This window comes from Apodemus sylvaticus, chromosome 16 (assembly GCF_947179515.1).
Source record: "Apodemus sylvaticus chromosome 16, mApoSyl1.1, whole genome shotgun sequence".
Taxonomy (NCBI): Eukaryota; Metazoa; Chordata; class Mammalia; order Rodentia; family Muridae; genus Apodemus; species Apodemus sylvaticus.
In genome coordinates, this window is record NC_067487.1 from 57,876,686 (window position 1) to 57,897,535 (window position 20,850).

Below are 20,850 nucleotides of genomic sequence, written 5' to 3' on the forward strand. Positions count from 1 at the left end.
AACAAAAACAACAACAACAACAAAAAAACCCCCTATTTATGTGTATGTGTATTTTCTCTAGCTATATTTATGTGTACCACACACATACATAAGGATAGTTTGAGCACCATGCAGGTGCTAGAAACTGAACCTAGGTCCTCTCAAGACCTGCAGGTGCTCCTGGATGAGCAACCTCTCTAGCATCCCGACCTATATCTCTCAGTGAGACTTTCTCAAAAGTTACTGAGCTGGACTTGGAGACTCTCAGATGGAAATGCTTTCCAGAAGTTTTTGAAATCTGATAAATTGACTAGATGTCAATTGGGAAAGATAACGTTTTCCAAAGTTGAAGTGTTGATCCTTTGGTAAACAAAAATAAATAAAAGTAAAAATAAAGGTTCAGAGTTCTTTCAGTGGCAGCAAACTGTAGCTCTGAGATTCAAGGACTAAATTTGCCTCCTCACTCAAATAACTGGGCCCAGGGTACCTTTGGTTTGGGAGAAGGGATGTTAGTAAGACCTCAGGGCTGACCTGGTCTTCTGATGTTTATTGTACAGTTGTTAACATTTTGTTTGGATTGTAGAGATGGTTCATGAGTTGTGAGTCCACGATGCTCTTGTAGGCTTGGTTTCCAGCATCCATGCCAAGTTGCTGACAGTCACTGCAGCACCAGGGGAATTGACACTTTTTTCTGGTCCCTGAGACTGTCTTCACTCACATGCACCAGCTCACATAAAGACTCCTGCACACATGTATTTAAAATTAATTTTTAAAAAAGATTTATTTATTTTATATGTGTGAGCACACTGCGGTTGTCTTCAGACACACCAGGAGAAGGCATCAGAACATCCTTTTACAGATGGTTGTGAGCTACCATGTAGTTGCTGGGAATTGAACTCAGGATCTCTGGAAGAGCAGTCAGTTCTCTTAACCACTAAGCTGTCTCTCCAGCCCTAAAATTTTTTGAGGGGGAAAAAAAGTTAAATCTGGTTGTCCTTTTTCTTTTTTCTTTTTGGCTTGTGTTTCTATTCATCTTTTCATTGTTTCTAATGTTAACTCCCCTTGAGTATATCACATTGAAAAAAATTCAGGAATTTGTGGCATCGCTTACACTTGCACAATGCCACTTTGACCCTTCTCAAAACTGTCCTTAATTGCACATGTATATATAAAGTGATAGGTGCAACCCATTGGTGACATCCAGATGGGTGGGGATCCAGTCCACCTAGAGTTCCTGTCACTTCTCTCTGAAGCACATCTGAGAGATTTTCTGATCTGGGGGCTGGGCCAGGTCTCAGTTACACGTACCTGGCCTTGCCCTCTAGCAGAACTAGAAGTAATGACTAGTCCCCCTTTTAGGTGGACAGAGCTTCGGTTTGAGTCTGTCCCTAAAGAGTCACATATCAGAAACTTGAGCCTTATAGTGATGATGCAAAGAGATGTTGGGATCCCTCAGAGGCCTCCAGGAAGTGTTGCTACGGTTCTCACATTCCTGCATGTGCGGATGCATCATGACGAGAGCAAGCCCTGCCTGATTTGGTGTTTCGTCTCTTGCACGTATTCCTACTGCGATACCTTGTGATGTAGCAAGATTATGTCACCAGAACTGAGCAGAAGCTAATACCATGCTCTGTGGCCTCCGGAACAGTGAGGCAACCAAACCTCTTTCCTTCATAAAGTGTCTACCCTCAAGTGTTTCATGATAGCAGCAGAACATGGACTAATACAATGTTGTGCAGATCCCTGGCAGCTCACCGAAGTCACTGCCATTGCTCTGGCCAAATTACTGGGTGGATGTTTTGAAGCAAGGTATTCTGCAGTGGTGCTTTTAAACCTACTAGACACCTATTAGCATAAATAAATGAAATTATTATTTGGAAATGAACAGAAGGGACTGTGACAGTAGTATCTGATGCTATTCAAAGTCGTAATGATGATTGCCTTTTAGTTAATGGCAAATTAAAGCTTAGCTTTTTGAACAGATGAAGGTTGCCCGCACACCTGGAGGGAGCCTGGGCCTGCTTGTTTTTCCGTGGCTTTTATTGATGAAGAAATATTATTGGAAAGTCACAGGAGCGACTTCAAGAAAGATGGGTTGATACTCAGGCTAACTGATGGCATCACTTGCTAAACACCAGAAAACAACTTTTTTTTTTTTCTTTTGGAAACAGAGTCTAACTATTGTAGCCCTGGCTGTCCTGGAACTTACTATGTAGATCAAGTTTACACTTGAGATCTACCTGCCTCTGCCTCTGGAACGCCGCGATTAAAGGCATGTGCCACCATGCCTGGCTAGGAAACTACTTCTCCAAAATGTTTTAAGATCCATGAAAACCATATCAAGAATAAAATAATTAAAATTTCTAGTTGTCTTTGAATGCCAGTTCTTTTTCTATGCATACATGAGATTACTGTTATAAGTATAGCACAGTCATTTTCTATTGGATTTTTTTCACGAATCTGATCACCACGCTGCAGTATTACTTCCCAAGGGCTGTTTGTTTGGGTGAGCGCACAGTTTGTGAATAGGTCCTCTACCCTTAATGACTGAGGAAAATAAAAAGAAAACAGTGTCTATATCGGCGATGAACAACCTCTGTGTTCTGCCTCTTCATGTCTTTGCTCCAAAGAGAGCAGGGACATGGGGCACGGACCACCACTCCTGTTGGGAGGCTTGCCTGCAGATTCTGAAACATCTCGCACTGAATTCAGCGTCTGCGGTCATGAGTAGACTTTCCCCATCTTAGTTAAACCTTTAGGTAGAGATGGCTAGTTAGAAGCAGATCAAGATGACACAGGAGTGGTTGTTTGCCGGAGGAGGCAGTGTGTGACGGAGGAGGATGCCCATGGGAGTGGCCGTGTGCCAGAACACACTCAGGCCACGCAACTGTCTGCTTGCCTTTACAACTTCTCCTAAATGGGGTGGAAGAATTTATAATGGAAACCGACCCACGTGTGCCTGAAGGTCTGGGCTGTGAGGTGACAGCCAGCAGGTTGTGACCTTGAGCACTACCGAGGTGGCACCTTGCTTCTCCTCTGTTCTCTTTTGGAGTTGTATGCGATGATTGTGTTCCCAGCAAGATTGAGTTTCCAACCTCGGAAAAAGGTCACCCTGCCCAAGCTCCTTTTTTTTTTTTTTTAATCCATTCTTTCCGGAGACAAAAATCAAACTATATTTCAGCCATTCTTATCATAGAGGAGAGTTAAAAGCTAATAGAAGCTTGGAATTCATTTTTAAAAAGAAGCCACTAATATCTACCCTCGTGTTATAGACCTAAATTTGTATTAGCATTTTTTGTTACTTGTCAGGAAGACTGCTAGAAAGACAGTTATCCAGGGGCTGGAGAGATGACTCAGTGGTCAGAGCACTTCCTGCTTTGGCAGAGGTCCTGCGTTTGATTCCCTGAACCCACAAAGTATCTCACACCATCTTAACTCTAGTTCCAGGGGATCCAATGCTCTCTTCTGGCTTCCATAGGTTACTACATGCATGAAGACATTCAGGCACATTAAAAAATAAATAAATAATAGGGCTAGAGAGATGGCTCAGTGGTTAAGACCACTGGCTACTCTTTCAAAGGATCCAAATTTGATTCAATTTATGTAGAAGTTCACATCACGTGCAGCTCTGGTTCCCAGGTCTCAGACACCTTCTTCCGGCCTCCTCAAGCACCAGGGCTGTAAGTACCCATGAAACATATTTTTTTTCCAAGTGTAATTTTTACAAAGAAAAATACACTTTTCTTAAAGAGAAAGAAACACAAACCCTTCATCTAGTTGACAAAAGGCACCATGGGTTTGGAAGTGTCCCTTTATGGCTTGTATGTAACAGAGAAATAGAAAATTAACAGGTTTGGGTTTTTTTTTTTCCTTTTCCTGAGCCTTGGAAAATAATATGTGTGCATCCATTCATCCTGAGTAATCCACTTTGTACTTGAGGTGTACAGACAACAGAATCTGTCCTTGCGCTTGGAGAGCTCAAAGCCTGGTGGGGAATTAGACCTGTAAACACATCGTCTTTCTGCAGAAGAATGATTGCTATACAAGAGGCATGCAATGCATAAATTCATCGGGGAGCCTGCAGAACTACTTATGTGTACAGGAGAAAGTCAAGCAAACTTTGCTGGAGGGTGACCTTCCAGCTCACACTGGAAAAATGAACAGAAGTTTCCCAGCCATAGGGGGTGGACATTCTAGAAACAAGGAGCAGGATGTGCAAAATGTATGGCAGGGTTCATTGTGTCTGGGGATCCAACAGTAATGTGGTATTTCTGACAAGTGCACATTTTATTATTGAAGCCTAAGCCACAAAAAGACCCATGAACAGGGACCAGGCAGGAAAGATAATGACGGATGTCGTGATAAAATATCCTTCAGAATTGATCTTAATTTTCTGGAGACGTGCCTCCCAAACTGTACAGAAGTCACTGACATTTTGGTGTGATGCAGATCTGCTCTCTGTTCTCAAACTTAATGAATCCAGAAGAGACCTAAAGCTGACTTGCTTCCTTTTTTTTTTTTTTTAAGATTTATTTATTTATTGTATCTAAGTACACTGTAGCTGTCTTCAGACGCACCAAATGAGGGCGTTGCCAGGATTTGAACTCAGGACCTTTGGAAGAGCAGTCAGTGCTGAGCCATCTCACTGCCTTGCTTCCTTAGCCTGGTGTGAGTTAGTGATAGGGGGAAAAGCACCCTGGGAGAGATGCTACTGGGGAGCCGTAGCAAGTTGTTGAATGTTTCCTGGGTAAGCGATAGGACCACAAGCACATGAAGGGGCTGAACAGGTTGGAAGGGACAGCTTTGCGTGGTATCAGGGAGTCTGGGGAGGAGGGAGGGAGCTGTATTCATTCACACATGAGATAATGTCTACTCTCCGATGAGAGCAGAGAGACAGAATCTTGATTTACTTGAGAGGCAAAGGCAGGTGGAGCTCTCTGAGTTCAAGGCCAGCCTGGTCTACATGGTGAGTTCCAGGACAGCCAGGACTACACAGAAAAATCCTGCCTTGAAAAAACAAACCAACTAACTAATCAATCAATCAATCAATAAATAAATAGCTTGTTTTGTTATTCTTTATCATTTTATATACTACAAAATGTGTTTGTCTCCCCCATTTTCCCGTTACTTTTTTTTGTTTTGTTTTTTTGTTTTTATTTTTGTTTTTTGTTTTTTGGATTTGGTTTTTTTGAGACAGGGTTTCTCTGTATAGCCCTGGCTGTCCTGGAACTCACTCTGTAGACCAGGCTGGCCTCGAACTCAGAAATCCGCCTGCCTCTACCTCCCAGAGTGCTGGGATTACAGGCGTGCGCCACCACCGCCCGGCTTTCCAGTTACTTTTAAGTAACATTTTCTCTTCTGTGTTCTCATTTCTGGGGTGTACATGTCACCTGGCTTTTCCATTTTTTTTCTTGATATATTATTAGCATTTTTTAAAGATTTATTTAGCTTTACTTATACACGTATACTGTAGCTGTCTTCAGACATACACTAGAAGAGTGCATCAGATCCCATTACAGATGGTTGTGGGCCACCATGTGGTTACTGGGAATTGAACTCAGGACGTTTGGAAGAACAGTCAATGCTCTTGACCACTGAGCCATCTCTCCAGCCCTATTAGCATTCTTTGTAGTTTTGAATGTACATGATCTTACAAAGGCCACTAATGGGGGACCATCCTTATTTTGTAGTAATTAAATACCCATCCTTCGTCCACTTGCTATCTTATTGCTTTTAGTGACTCTTGCCTTAGCTGTCATTAACAATCTCTTTAGAAACCTTGTTGTGATCTCTGTAGTGCTTCTTATGAATCTTTATAGAATCTGGGACAATGTATCTGCTCAAAGAACATTTATATTCTTGGCACCCAAAATCCATGCTGTCCTTTCATCATGGTGTCGGTAACGAAAGACAGGAAAGTCTGAAGGGAACAAGTTTACCTGTGCTTAATGACAGCGATTCAGGAGCTGCAGTGAGGACCACCAGGTTTTGCTGTACTCTCCAGGATAATTTTCTCAGCGGCTTTCTTCCGTTTCTAAGCAGTAAAAGAAGAAAGTATGTAATGTGGGGAAGCAGGCTTAGAATTCAAAACAGTTTGCATAAATGCAGGGCTACACCACCCTGCAAATAGCCAATGCATATATTCAACAAAAGACTAAGCACTGTTCAGATTTATAACCTATGGCTTCAAAAATACCCATTTGCCCTGTCGCCACAGACCGGTTAAGGATTTATGCCTGGAAGACATAGATACTTCTTTTCTTTCTCTTTTTATATTATAGAATTCCTGGGAATAGGAATATGACTTCTTTTTGAAAGCAGGTTTAGTATTTACTTTCAAGGTTCATAGAGCTTTTACACGTGCATCTTATTTCCTGTGCCAAAACCCATCAATCACGTCTTATGAAAATGTCATAGAGTGTGTATTCTTTCTTAATTTTGTAAACTCTTCAGAGCAGTCTCACATGCTGAGCAGCCTGAACCTTCGCAGTCATGAGAACAAAACTGCCAAATGTATTGATTTTGGAAACTGAAATTTGACTTTTTTTTTTTTTTCAATTCAAAGTAACCAACTTATAAACCGGAGCCACTTAGTTGGCAGTGTGCTTACTTATCCCAGTATAAGAACCCCTGGGTTTGATCTCCTGAACCTCGGTGCAGCAGGTGTGGTGACTCATGCCTCTGAGCTTATTAGGTGTAGGGACATAGAGGCAGGGAGATCAGAAGCTCAGTGTCACTCTCCGGTACACACACACACACACACACACACACACACACACAGTCTGCATGAGACCAGATAATAATAACATTCGATTAAAGTGTAAAAAAAAGTTTAAATAATAAAATCATTAATTAATCATAATCTCAAACCAGATGTTCACTAAGATGCTTTATTTTTATTTTTGACGCGACAGCTTAAACAGTCATAGAGCTGCAGATTCAGATTATTGCAGGGACAAGTCTCATTTTACCCACATTGTAAAAACATGCTACTGCAGCCACTTATGAGCTAAGTGAGGGCTTGGAGCTTTGTACATTCACTCTTCCAGTTTTACTGGTCAGACACCCAAAGTTACGCCCCCATGCTGCCCCCCCCCAACTGAGCTGACCCTGCTAGCCTGGACTCTCTCCCCACGTCCAGCCCTCTCTAGCTGCATTCTTTGCATTCCAGGCCTTTGTCCCCCATCCTTTTTCTGACTGCATTAGCATCAGGCATAAGCCTCTGTTGCATTGTTGTAAATGCACCTAAGAGCCCTGTGGATAGCCTGGGACCCCTGACTGTAATCAGGTCCTCTGAATCTTTTTACCATACTCATAGCTTCTCTGGGGGTTAGAGACACCCCTGGAATTTTTTATCCATGCTGTAGTGCTGGTCTGCACTGGTTTTCTTTTTTTTTTTTTCTTTTTTTCTTTTCTTTTCTTTCTTTCTTTTTTTTTTTTTGTTTTTGTTTTTGTTTTTTTTTTTTTTTGTTTTTGTTTTTTTCCGAGACAAGGTTTCTCTGTGTAGCCCTGGCTGTCTAGGAACTCACTCTGTAGACCAGGCTGGCCTTGAACTCAGAAATCCACCTGCCTCTGCCTCCCAAGTGCTGGGATTACAGGCATGCGCCACGCCCGGCCTTGCACTGGTTTTCTTAAGTTCCAGTTTCTGGTCATTTTAGGACTGAAGAATTGCCTCTTTTTTTGAACCTTCAGAATCCTGCCTCCATCGCCGCACCCCAACCCTGCCACATACACGATTACAAGCAATTGTGAATTGATTATTTCCCCATGTGAAGATCTTCTTGTACATATGATATAGCATTAGAGTTCACACATATATTTATCATTCCTAAATATTGTTAATTTTAAAGATGTGAGGAGAAAGACCACTTCACAAATCATCACAACCAAGTCAATTAAAACAAGTAATTAAAGCAAACTTTTGAATTTATGTATATGGGCTGCCTCCCCCTAAGGAAACGTTGGATATAGGTAAGATAAGGAGGGCATTTGTAGATTGTGGGTAGGGGGTTTCCAAATGAGGAATTTGGCAGACAAACAGGTGGAGCTACATAAGCAGACCATAACAAGTGGATCATTACAGCCTCTTGCTAAACGGAGACATGGTTGCAAGGTGGTCGGAACAAGGGAGTCAATAATGAGTGGTCATGACAATGGGTGGTTATAGCAACCTTTTTGAAACATGTTTGCCATTTCCTGGGACTATTTGTACAGAACTATTTGTAGTTAAGGTTACAGGTGGGGGGCATAACTCAATCCTTGAAAAACAGAGTGTAAGGGTCTGTGATTCACCGAAGAATGATACCTCTGACTCAAAGTGTATGTAAACGCAAAGAGGTTTTATCCTGCTAAAGTCCAGTATGCTGGAGTCTCGCATTACCAAGACAGACAGACAACCAAGTGAGCTCACAGGCCTGATTTAAAGCACATTAGGGGACTCCAGGGTAGGTGACCTTTATCTTGCTCCATCTGTCGGGGCATTTCATTACCAGGGCATGGGGGCTGGAAACTTGCTGGGGAGGTCTGGAAACTGCTGCTGACCCATTGTCCTGTAAGACCCCAAAAACCGAGCGTACCCCAGCACCCCATGCCCCGGAAGGCGACACCCAAATCACTCGAGAGAAGCGGTCTCGATGCAATAGCATGAGGATTTCTTTATTCCAGAATTCTGGGTTCCATAGCCGTGCACCACGCAGGGTTAGAGGACTATGGACCCCGAGTGACGAATTGCAACAGCTTTTTTAAGTTTACGACAGAGCCCACGAATCACAAACCAATCATTTCTTAGCATGGAGAGCCCACGAAATGTGAGCCAATCGATTTGTACCACTCCATAGTTTTTAGGCCAATTAGTTTAAATTATCGGAGCCCGCACTCAGTGGACCAATTAGATTCCTATAATGTCTACAGCTGCGTGAACTCCTGCTTAGGGGTAATGGAGTAAGTTTACAGAAGCAAGATAAGCTTAGCCCTTTTCCAGTTGCCCTATGGGGCCAGGATCACCTATTCAAGGCCTTTCTGCTAGCTCTAAACAAAGGGCGGGCTCTGGAATGTGACCTTTTACCTAGTTTCTAACAAAATGAGATAGCATTTTAAACTCCTGATTTCTTGGGGTCATTTGAGTTAGGCTGTATTATTTTCTATCCTTTCAGTCCGTGTCTCAGGCCAGGCGGCAGGGCAGCTTCTGAGGCCTGGATTTGCCCAGTTCTTGGAAACAGATTTGGGCCTCCTTCTCTGCCAAGCTGAAGCCTGTCATGGAGTCAGCTAGCCTTCTCAAAAACTTTAATCATAACCAGGAACTGGCCTTGTTTGTCTTTATTATAAGATGGTGTCTTAGTTTGGGTTTTATTGCCGCAAAGAAATAGCATGACCAAAGCAACTCTTGCAATGGGACAACATTTAATTGGTTCTTGCATAAAGTTTCAGAAATTCAGTCCATTATCATCATGGCAGGAGGCATGACAGCACCCAGGCAGACACAGTACTGGAGAAAAAGAAAGAGCCAAGAGTCCTACATCCTGGAAGCCAAGAAAAGACTGTTCTACCTTGGGTGGTGCTTAAAGGTAGAACCTTTAAGGTTCTCAAAGCCCACTCCCACAATGACACATTTCCTCCAAAAAGGCCACACCTATTCTAACAAGGTCATACCTCTTAATGATGTCACTCCCTGTGTGCCAAGCATTCAAACACATGAGTCTATGGGGCCATACCTATTCAATCCTACAGATGGTTTTACAAGGGAGACAGGCTGATTTATGAATAAATATTTGTATATGTGCATACATGTGTATATTTTCATCTTCCGGATTGTTTCTAGAACATTGGTAAAGAGTAGTTATTTCCCCGTACCCTTGCGGACATAGAATACTGTAACTTTAAAAATCTTTCCCAATTAAATAAAAATTATATCTGATATTTCTAATCACATTTCTGTGATAGGTATTCATGAGTGACATTCTGTTTATCCCCCCCCATGAATTAATATTACTTCAAAAACTTCTACTGGCATAAAAATGATGTGACATAATAGAAACTCAGCCAAACCCTGCTTGAAAACTGCTTGGCTATCTTCCATGTCCTCACTGACACATTCTCCTGCTTTGTGACAGTGTGAATCAGTTTTAACAATAGAGTAAAAGTCTGCTCACTGCAGAAACACCATCTCCACCTCTGCCTGCATGTTTCTTTGTGGTACTTTGACCACAAATCCTTCCTCTCATTTTAATGGGATAATTCTCTATACCCATGGTTATCTGACCTGGAAAAATACTCAGGAAAAGATGAACTGATAAATTAATCATAATCTTACATTACAGAAAAGGCCTTGGTGTCAGCGCTAAAGGGCTAAATATAACCACACTGACCCGTCTCAACCAAATTGTCACTTTTTATAATTGCACTGTAATTCATTCTTGGGAACTGAATGAGAAATGATGCACCTTGGACCCAGGCTTCTGGATCAAGTAGCGCCATGTCCTTGAAGTTAACTCCACACTGAGATGTACTACTTACCGACTAGGGGTCACTGTTATGACCAAAAAAGCACTTAGCATCTTATCCATAACTGATCACACACCTCCACCCTCACATAATTAAATGTGTATGCATAGGCTCCTCTTTTGTTGCATTTTAGAGTCTGAGATAATAGGTGTTCATAGTGGATACAGTATATATAAATAATGAAATGGACTTACGGTTCTGTGAAGCTCAAATAGGAGTAGGAAGGCAAACCTTTTTAAAACAGGAATAGGGTCGTTGTTGAGAGTATCAGGTTCCTGGCAGTAACTGGGCTGTTACTGCTTCTTTTCCTGTGAGAAAGTTCACCCTCACTATCTTCTTACCCTTGCTGAGCCTGACGCCTCTCATTCTTCACCTTCAGTCACCCCTCTGTCTTCACTTCCTCCTCTCCCTTGTTTTAACATTCAGCTCAGTGATGGTATTAAAGATTTAAAGATGAAAGCAATACAGCCCCAGCCTGCAAGGAGCTCTTTTTAAAGGAGAACTGATCTGAAGCAAATCTGGATATTGATAGTGACTGAGCCCTTTTATGCAGGTGCTGTCTGGGATAGAGCCCAGTCTAGCGATTTACCTAACCTGCTGAGGGTGTCAGGCTTACACAAAGGCTGTCTAAAGCAAATGGCTGCAGGGCCCAGTCTCAAGGCTAGGAAGGTCTAGTCTTGCTCTGTGTGTGAGGCTTTTCTGTGTCTGAGAGGAGGGCGTTGACCTCAGAGAGTTGCCCTCTGTTCCATGATTCTTTTGGTAGCCTTTAGAGGTCCGTGTGATTGAGATTTGCTGATGTATATTCCAGACAGCTGTTTTAAAGTCAAGAAGCCCATCTGTCTTACTTTTCTATTGCCGTGAAGAGAGATCATATCCAAGGCAGCTTATAAATGGAAGTGTTTAATCTGGGGGCTCGCTGTTCCAGACGGTTAGAGTCTATGACCATCATGGCAAGGAGCGTGGCGGCAGACAGACAGGCAGACAGGCAGACAGACAGACAGGCAGGCAGGCAGGCAGATTGTGCTGGAACAGTAGTGAGAACTTGTGGGGCAGTGAACTGTGATAGGCAGCCTGGTCTCTGGTCGAGCTCGGGCTCAAAACCCCAGAGACCCAGCCGGTGACCATCGCTGGCAAGGGAGGCAGGTGTTTGGCCACGCCCCCTGGGCCCCTGACTCCTGTTACGAAGCTACAGCCCCCCTCCTCCGCCCCCACAACCCCTCTAGAGAAGTCTGTGATCCTCAGTCCTGTAGGAGCAGCACCAAGCCCTCCCACATGCAAATAAGGTTTCCCCAAGCTCTCAGACCAAGTCAGTGAGAAGTACCTGTTGTCAGACCCTGACCCACCCCCAAACTGTATGTAAATCCTATCCGGAAGGATTAAAGGAGTGTGCCAGAACTACTCTTGTCATCTGACATCTTCTTGTCATAAGAGCTGTAACATTTAGGACGAGGTCCGCTGCACAGGGTGACGTGGACGGAGCTGAGACCTGAGACAGCACCGTGGGATAGACCACGAGATCTCGGTGGAAAGCCTCCGGTACACAGGCCCACAAGAACTTACATCTGATCCACAAGAGACAGGAGAGGGCTCTTGGAGCCTTTAAGCCTGACCCCAGTGACACATCCTCCATCAGAGCCATACCTCCTAATTCTTCCCGTACAATTCTCCCAACTGGGTACCAGCCTTTAAAAGATAGGAAACTGTGGAGGCCGTTCCCATTCAGATCACGATACCTCTCAGCTATGAATCCCCCAGTAACCTCCTTCTGTATGCTTTTCTGGTAACATTCCTTGCTCTCCTCTGAGGGCGGGAGGGGGGGCAGAGGGTGTTCTATCCATCTCACTTGTGGTCTTCTTCACAGGCCCATCCTCCGATTGTCAGAGCAGAGAGTTGCAGGGGTTTCCTTCCAAGCCCTGCCTGCTCCTCAGGCCTGACCCACCACGCTTATCTATCACACCTATCAAGAGGCTGCTTTGGGTAGAAAAGTCCTCATTCCCCATATCTGTCCCTTCTGTTCTCTTAGATTCACTGGTGTTACTGACTCTCTGCTACCTTTCTGATCGGCTGCTTCTAAGATCAGAATGCCTGCACTGCATTCTCTTCCCATTCTGTCCCATCTCTGTTCTGTCCCGTCACCAACTAGAACATATTCTTCACGCCAACCATGAGGATTACATAGTTCTCTGATAGGCTATTAGGAAATAGAAATAGAAATCGACTATTTGTCTTACCCAATAATTTTAGAACTCTGCATCTTACTTTATGGTACTTTTCCCCCCCACTTTTATTAGGGTGATACAACCTGATTATTGTCTGCCATGGGTTTCAGCATTCAGACGTATCCCTACCAGTTCCTTATCATTTTTCTTTCTCACGGTTGAGTATTGTTAAGCACCCATTTGTTTAATAACACTGAGAGTCTCCGTCTTCCGGCTGCTCATTATAGTCTTTGTTCTTTCTCGTGTGTATAATATCCTTTCCTTATATTTTCTTTCTACATTTTTGGAAATAATTAATTAATTAATTAAAAAAAAAAAGGAAAAGTCACTGCGCATATCAGACCTTTCCCCTTAAGTTCAGGAGAGCATTTAGAAGCTGATCTATGGACTTACAGATGTGAACAACCTTGAGCAATAGTCATTTTTAGGTGAAGAAGACACAGGGTTGGAAAGAGTCAAGTGAGTTTACAGCAGAATCACCACTAGGCCAGGATCAGGTAGAGTCTTCACGGAAACTCTGTGTCCAATCTCCTTGTTTGTAATACACACAAAAGAGTCCATAGCTATTAGATTTTTAATACTATTCTGTTTGGGCATTAAGTATCTGGAAGGAGAGTAAAATGTCTGTAAAAAGGACATTAAAAAATATACGAAAGGAATTAATTGTGAAGGAGTAGATCTTCTATTTTCTATCATTTCTTCCAGAGCTAGCCTCCCAGTAGGATGACAGGCTTATTTTCCCATCCCACTTTCCTTCCTTAGAAAAGCAGTGACTGAGAGTGACATTTTGATCAATGAATGAGCAGTCTGGATCCAAGCTGTATTGGCTCAGTGTTTGTCCAATAAATAGAAAATCTTGCTGAGTGTATATGTGTGAGTGTGTGCATGTGAGTGTGTGTGTGTGTGTGTGTGTGTGTGTGTGTGTGTGTGAGAGAGAGAGAGAGAGAGAGAGAGAGAGTACTGACTGAGACCAACTGTGCTCTTAAGGACTTCGAAGGCTCAGTTTCTTCATAGTTCAGCAGCTTTATGGCAACTGCAACTCAACTGTGCTTCCTCTTCTATCTATGTAATTATTTTGTCTGTAGGAAAATGTCAGTAATTCTGACAAATTCAACCCTGTGTTTACCGACTGCCTTGTCTTCTGAATCATAGGTTACTAAATCAAGTCATACAGGTTAGAAGACAGGTTACACTTGAGTGTCACGCCCACTCTTACCATCAATGAGTGTGGGAATCTATCAAGTCCTTGTTCTGTATTAGCTAATGTATTGCCAGCTATGTGTGTACTTTACCTAGTCTTACGTTTTCAGAGTGGATAAATCCAGATCTTCCCAAACCTTTTCAGTGAAAATAATCAAATATATTTAGTTAAAGTGACTAGTGTTGGGGCCGGAGAAATGGCAGGCAGCACTGAAGAGCATGGACCACTCTTTCAGAGGACCAGAGTTTGATTCCCAGCTCCCATGCTGGGTTGCTCACAGTGCTCTGTGACTTTAGATCCTGGGTATCTATCTTCTGGACTCTTTGAGTACCTGTACACATATATGCACATTCACACTTTTATTACATAATTTAAAAAAAATCTTTAACAGTAGCTATTAGTATCTGAAGGTTTCAGATATCTTTAAAATGGAAAGCAGAGGCAGGAAAGAGGAGAAATGAAGGTTTGATTATTTCGATGTATCCATTTTAGTTGCTGTCATGTTCATAGGCAATGCCGACTAAATAAACTTTTTAGAAAGATTATGGAGAATAGGAGAGTCGGGAAGTAAAGACATTGGGTCTTTCTTAAACCCATCCAGAGCTGAATCCTCACCCTATGTATATCTTCTAACTTGTGACGAAGCACTCCTCTAGGAAACTTGACTCCCCTTCCCACACCTTCTCCCTCTGTGGATGCAAACCTAGGCTCATACAGTCCTTTAATATTCATGGTCAGCTAGTCAGCTATTTCTTATCCCTCAAATGCCCTCCCTTTCAGCAGGGAGATACCTGAATTCACAGTTTTTCTATCACCATTTCCTATCCTCTCTCCCAACCTCGGTTGCTCTTTTCTGGCAGCCTACAGTACCCCACTCCATCAACAAGCTGAGAAAATCTTTGGTTTGTCTGCGGAATGTAGGGATGGTCCTCAGAGGGGAGTTTTCCTTGTGTTTGCCTGTGGTATTTCCTGAAGTCATGCTAAGACCTAAGAAATGTTTGTACTTGATCTCCTTTCATCACTTGATGACAAAGAGTCATAAGAGAAAGCCTTCAGAATTTAATAACATTGTTAGAAGAACATTGAGAATTCAGGGTTCTGTGAGAGTGTTGATAGACTTCTTCATACTGGTCAATTTTGTGTCTCATAGGAGAAAGAATAGACACTTAGACAGTGGAACTGTCTATTCAAAATGCATCTTTAAAAATGTCTGTGTAAGTCTGGGGCTATTTATTCAGTTCTGGAAATACAGAGACCAATATATAATCTGGCCTTTGCTTTAAGCAACTCAAAGTCTCACAGGGAAGGTAGCAGTAAGCAGACAAGTAAATGCTGTGTGACTGCTGTCTGGGGAGACCCACTTTCAGGGCACTGGAGGGCTCACATGCTGGAATGCCCTTTGCTCCAAGATTACATCATCGAGTAAAATGTTGTTTTAGATTCTTCATATTGTTAGCACTGGCTCACTACAGACATTACATGGAGGGGTTTTAGATGGATTTGCTCATTTTCATTTTCGTATGCCGACTCCGAGAAGTTGGCTCTGTTATAGACCTATATTATAATTAGGGAAACAGGCAGAGATGCAGTGACTTGCTTAAGGTTAGATTAAGTGTTGAGGCCAGAATCAAAGACAATGTGACGCCTTTCTCAGAGGGAGACATTACCTAGAACAGTGACTCCCAACAAGAAGGCCTTGGCAGTGTCTGTAGACAGTTTTGATTGGCACCTCTGCTATCTATGGACAGAGTCTGGGATGTTGCCTAACATTTCCCAAAGTACAAGGGCACCTCCAAACCGAAGAGTGGTCCAGGCTACAGTGTCACTAGAGAGAAACCCTATTACAGCATGGGTTACTTCACACTTTTCAGAGTGTACTTTACACTGTTTAGAGTGTCCAGGCATCTCTGGCTATCCATGAGGTATGCATTTGTCCTAGGATCTCAAAAGATCCCAGAGACCAGTGATGCTCTTGCAGATTGAGTTCCCAGCACCCACATTTGATTTACAACTGTCTGTAATCTCAGTTTCAGGAGACAGGATGACTTCCTTTGGCCACTAGGGGGCGCCTACACAGAGAACATATATAGACAAACAGGCGTGCCACTCCCACATACACAAAAATAAAATAAAGAACACCTAATATTTCTACCAAAATTTTTATAAAACAGAGTATGTGCATGGGAACTCTACATCCTTCTACGAGTGGCAAACTATCTCTAGGTAATGTCCAATATAAAATAAATGGATGCTATGACATAGTGTTTGGGAAACAACATAAGAGTCAAAAGACAGGCCAGGCAGTGTTGGCACACGCCTTTAATCCCAGCACTTGGGAGGCAGAGGCAGGCGGATTTCTGAGTTCAAGGCCAGCCTGGTCTATAGAGTGAGTTCCAGGACTGCCAAGGCTACACAGAGAAACCCAAGGCTACACAGAGAAACCCTGTCGCGAAAAACCAAAAAAAAAAAAAAAAAAAAAAAAAGCAAAGAGTCGACACAAGTTCACCAGTCGCACAATTGTATTTATTGTATTTGTGGTTGCTGTTGTTATTTCTCTGGTTTTGTATTCTTGAGCGAGGGTCTTGCTATATAGAGCAGACTGTCCTGGAACCCAGTCAGTGACTCGTCTCAGCATCCACGTGAGCACCACCATACCTGACTGTTTTATATGTTTTATATAATGCAGAGGGGTGGCTGTACCTCAGAACGTTAAAAAGCCAAAAGCCGGAGAGGATGGTTATTGAGAAGGCAGAGGCATCGAACCGAAGCTTTTGGGATCTTGTAAAACGTTGGGTTTTGTTGTTTGTTTGGTTGGTTGGTTTTGCCACTTACTGCTCAAAGCTTCAGTTTCCCCTGTGTAAAATTGAATGGATTCTATGATTTTCTTTTATTTCTGAGTCTCAAAGATCCAAGGAGACTCTAGGAGAAAATGGGATTGTGTGCATGAATGCCTTGATGGGGAACTTCAAACCCGTTTGGAGTCTTTGGGTAAGAAAATATTTCTGTGGACCACAAGACTAAATAATATGCTATATAATATTAAATTAAAAGTAACTGACTTAAATTCTATTTTTTTTTCTTTATATACTTTTGAACCAAATGTTCGTGGTTTGGGGAGTTATTTAAATACCATGCTTTTTTTTCCCTAAGTAACAATCAGATTAATCCTTTTCCTGTATCTATATTCCTTTCCATCAAACTCTTAACATACTAGGAGGGAAAGGAATTCATGTTGCTAAAGTAGTATATATGTACATGTCCTAGGTGATCATTAATTAGATCCATCTTTCGAATCCATGAGGCCAAACAGGTGTGCACTGAAGTCATCTGACAAATGGATGTAAACTCGAGAATTTTGTGTCACTGAGGTTTTTTTGGTGAGTGTGGTGGCTTGGCGTGTGCATGCGTTTCCCAGACAACAGGTAGCGTCACCTCCGGAGTCATCAGGGACTTCCCTCCGAGCGAGCGCCACAACTGTGCCTCGTCCTGTGGTGAATCACCCAAGCTTTCAGGTGTGCACAGCACACACTAGTGTTCCGGTGCGGCAGCTGGACTTATTTATTTATTTTTGAGGGACAATCCATTTCAGACCCTGGGATGGGGGCGCTGCGAGGATGCTCCAGCTCTGCGCCTGCTCCTGGGCAGAGTACACGGTGTGGGGGGGGGGGGGGGGCGCTCTCTTTCCCCCCGAGGCCCAGCTGGGGGACTGAGCCAGAGCTCTGCCACCCTCAGAAAGGTGTCAGATTCAAGTCCTCCCATAGGTCAATTTTCTAAAAGTGCTTTCAAGTTTCCATGGTGTTGGGTTCCCCCCCACCCCCAGAAGGGGAGGGCAAGAGCAGCTTTTGCGTTCAAATTCTTTTCCTTGTATGTAGACGCCAAAAGGAAGCTTCGCACTGGGCATGTTCGGATGTGAATGGGTTTTCTGATAAGCAACAGCCTCCCGGAACCAAAGACTTAAAATAGTCCTCCTCCTACCGCCCCACCCCTCCGGGAGCTGCAAATGGTATCTGCCAAACAGATGACAAAGTACCTTGGACTGAATCACACGGAGACAGCATTTTGAGCAGAACGCAGGCTAAACTCTTGTAATTACTGTTTATAGCTGGCCAAGGCTTCCTAGGAGAGGGCAAACACAAGAGGAAGTAAGTTTCCTGAACCTTTCAGATGGCTGTGCATTAATTAAAGGCCAGCACGGGACGGGTAATTCTCAGTCAGGCTCCGAGTTGTTCCTGAGACCACAGTTCACCGCACGTTTTCTCTGGAGGGAGGGAGTAAATAATTGGGATTTTTTTTCCTTTATTTTTTTTTCATCCCCATCTCCGTTTTGATCCCATGGCCTTGAACTCACAGTGAATTGAAGAAAGAAAGAAATGGATATGTCTGACCCCAATTTCTGGACTGTGCTCTCAAACTTTACTTTGCCTCATTTGAGGAGTGGGAACAGGCTTCGGCGCACACAAAGGTAAAAACGCGGGATCTTCCTCCGGAGCTGGGAATGCTCTCTACCAGAGGCTGGGGGGCTGCCGGAGCTGGCGCCTGGTATTTTGTTTGTTGGTGGCAGTTTGAAAAGTTTGTGCCTTGCCAGGGGTCTCTGTTTCTGTAGTTCCTCTCCTCCGTGGGGCTTCCTGGGGGTTCCATGAGTGCGCGCCTCAGAATTCTTATGCAGTGTGGATGTTCAGGCGTTGCCTTGCGCCCCTGCCTTGCAAAGGGGCTCTTTGTGTCTGTCCATTTGTCTACTTGTATTTTTATCATTTCATTCACCCAGACCTGGGCCTACTGGCATTCCTTATAGAGCCTTCCAGAGGCTCCCCCCTCTTAGATATTCCACCTACCATGTGAATCTATGTTGTGGAGATAACCTAAGTGAGCCCATTTCACAGTGACTGCTTTTAAAGGTCTGTACAACTTTGGCATTTTGACTTTTTATCGTTTGGATGACATTTATTACTAATATAAAGCCAGTCTTTCATCTTTCATTTATTATATATGTATATATATATATATATTAATTATACACACACGTGTATGTGTGTATATGTGTATATATTATACATGTATATGTAATATGACACATATACGTTGTCTGTAATATATAACATATACATTGTATGTGTATATATATTATATATGCAGTATGTAGTGTGTGTATATATATATATATATATATATATATATGACAGAATAGATGTGGGTGGGGTACAGTTTGTTGAAAGTTGAGGTGGGGCTGACATTACAAGTGAGAGGGAGGTCCGGATGCATTTGCAGACAGCTGGCGAGCTGTGATTGAAAAGGAGACATGTTTCATCCCCATTTCTGTCCAAAACAAAAAGTAGCATGAGTGTGGCTTTCGAGCTCTGTAGAAGTACAGATTCTTGTTTGGTTGGTTTTTTTTTTAAATCAAAATTTGGCCTGGCGTGCACATGCGAGCATGCTTGAAACAGCCCAGTCAAATAAACAGGATGCCAACTATCAGATTTGGAACTTTGTAATCTCTGTGTTCCGTGCGGTGATACCTGTAGCTATGTATAGTGCAAATGCAAATGGGAAGTACTTTCAAAACCTGGGCCATCTTCTTTTCCGAATTTGCTACACTATTTCTTGCACTTTAGAGCACTCTTTCATGTATGTACAGCCACAAATCACATGTTCACACACGCAGGTGTACGTGTGTGTGTGTGTGTGTGTGTGTGTGTGTGAGAGAGAGAGAGAGAGAGAGAGAGAGAGAGAGAGAGAGAGAGAGAGATATCTGGAAGGCTTTAAAATCATATCATTAATGCAATTTGAACAGTACTGATGTCCTAAATCACATAGGATTCATCAAGGGCTGCAGCTTTTTTTCTTGTTTTGTGATATACTTGTGTCCAGAATATCTCTTAGTATTGGCCATCTCCAGTCTCTTTACACTGTGTTCTCCATGATCCCAAGTTTTCCACATAACAAGGAGGAAATCCAGGGTCTCTATGAACGGGCCATTGTGTCTTGCCGTGCTAACACTAAGGTTCTCATCTGTTCGGTTTGATTAGAACACTTGCTGTTTCCCAGCGGGGCCGTTCCCTGCTGCAGCACAACCCTCCCCTAACCTGGAGCCAGTTCTTGGAGAGATAAGGAGGCCCTGCCTTTACCTGTGTGTCTGGTCCTGAAAAGCAGGTGGAACCTTTTCTCCTGATCCCTGCCCACCTGTCGCAGGTCCTGTTGAAAGAGTGTAAAGTGTAAGGAATTCTCAGGCTGGACCGACCTGAGTTAGGATAACATCTGGTCCAGCCTGGTCACTCCAATTAAGTCTGATGTAACCTGGGTGAGGAGAATTGAGGAGGACTGTTTTCTCTCTCCCAGTCATGGGCCTGTCTTCAGTTCAAGAAAGCAGGAAAAAATGGCTTTTCTTTTTCCTTTCTAGGAATGTGGAGTTTGGAAATTACCCACGTCTGTCCATCTAGTTATTGTCTAAGTAACAGGCCAACCTTCCTCCCTGCTTACTGGGCTAATATCCCTGATCCAGAATGCTTGGGGCCAATGAATTTTTGATTTCTGGTATTTTAAAGTTTGGGATGTGTGCACAGACTGCACTGATTGAACATCCCATCCCTAATTAGAAACTACTCTAAAACCCAAAACATTTGAACATACTCCGAGTTTATGATTTTCGGGCAGTTTGGATTTTGAGTGTGTGTCCAGATGAGGGAGCTCAATGTGTATGAAGATCTAGAGCCCCTTCCTTGTCCCAGTGGTGTGCACGTGGCTATGCATTTCAGCTGTGTCTCTCCCTAAGGATACAGAGTGTGTTCTTACACTGTGGTCTTCCCTTTTAGGGATGTTTCTTAATTGATCTAAATGCTGACTTTTCCAAATCCATCCTTACCTGAAGACTCTGTCCTTTCCAAAGGCGTTCTTCATTCCTGCACTGCGAGCGATTGGATGCTTACCTTAAAAACCTGAATTGTGACAGGTGCTGTC

At 43.1% G+C, this 20,850-nt stretch overlaps 1 protein-coding gene across 8 annotated transcripts in view; it reads left to right on the forward strand.

Moving 5' to 3' along the window:
• Positions 1–20,850, forward strand: part of Mast4 (microtubule associated serine/threonine kinase family member 4) — a 606,534-nt gene that overhangs the window by 420,321 nt on the left and 165,363 nt on the right. The window contains exons 1-2 of one of the 8 annotated variants that reach the window (XM_052160081.1): positions 17,853–18,041; positions 18,250–18,361. The exons of 5 other annotated variants lie outside the window; for them this stretch is intronic. In XM_052160081.1, the coding sequence (XP_052016041.1) occupies positions 18,270–18,361 (92 nt within the window). In that variant the 5' untranslated portion in view covers positions 17,853–18,041; positions 18,250–18,269. Of the gene's footprint in view, positions 1–17,850; positions 18,362–20,850 lie in introns of those variants that run through there. 2 more of the 8 variants (XM_052160086.1, XM_052160080.1) reach the window with 2 other exon arrangements.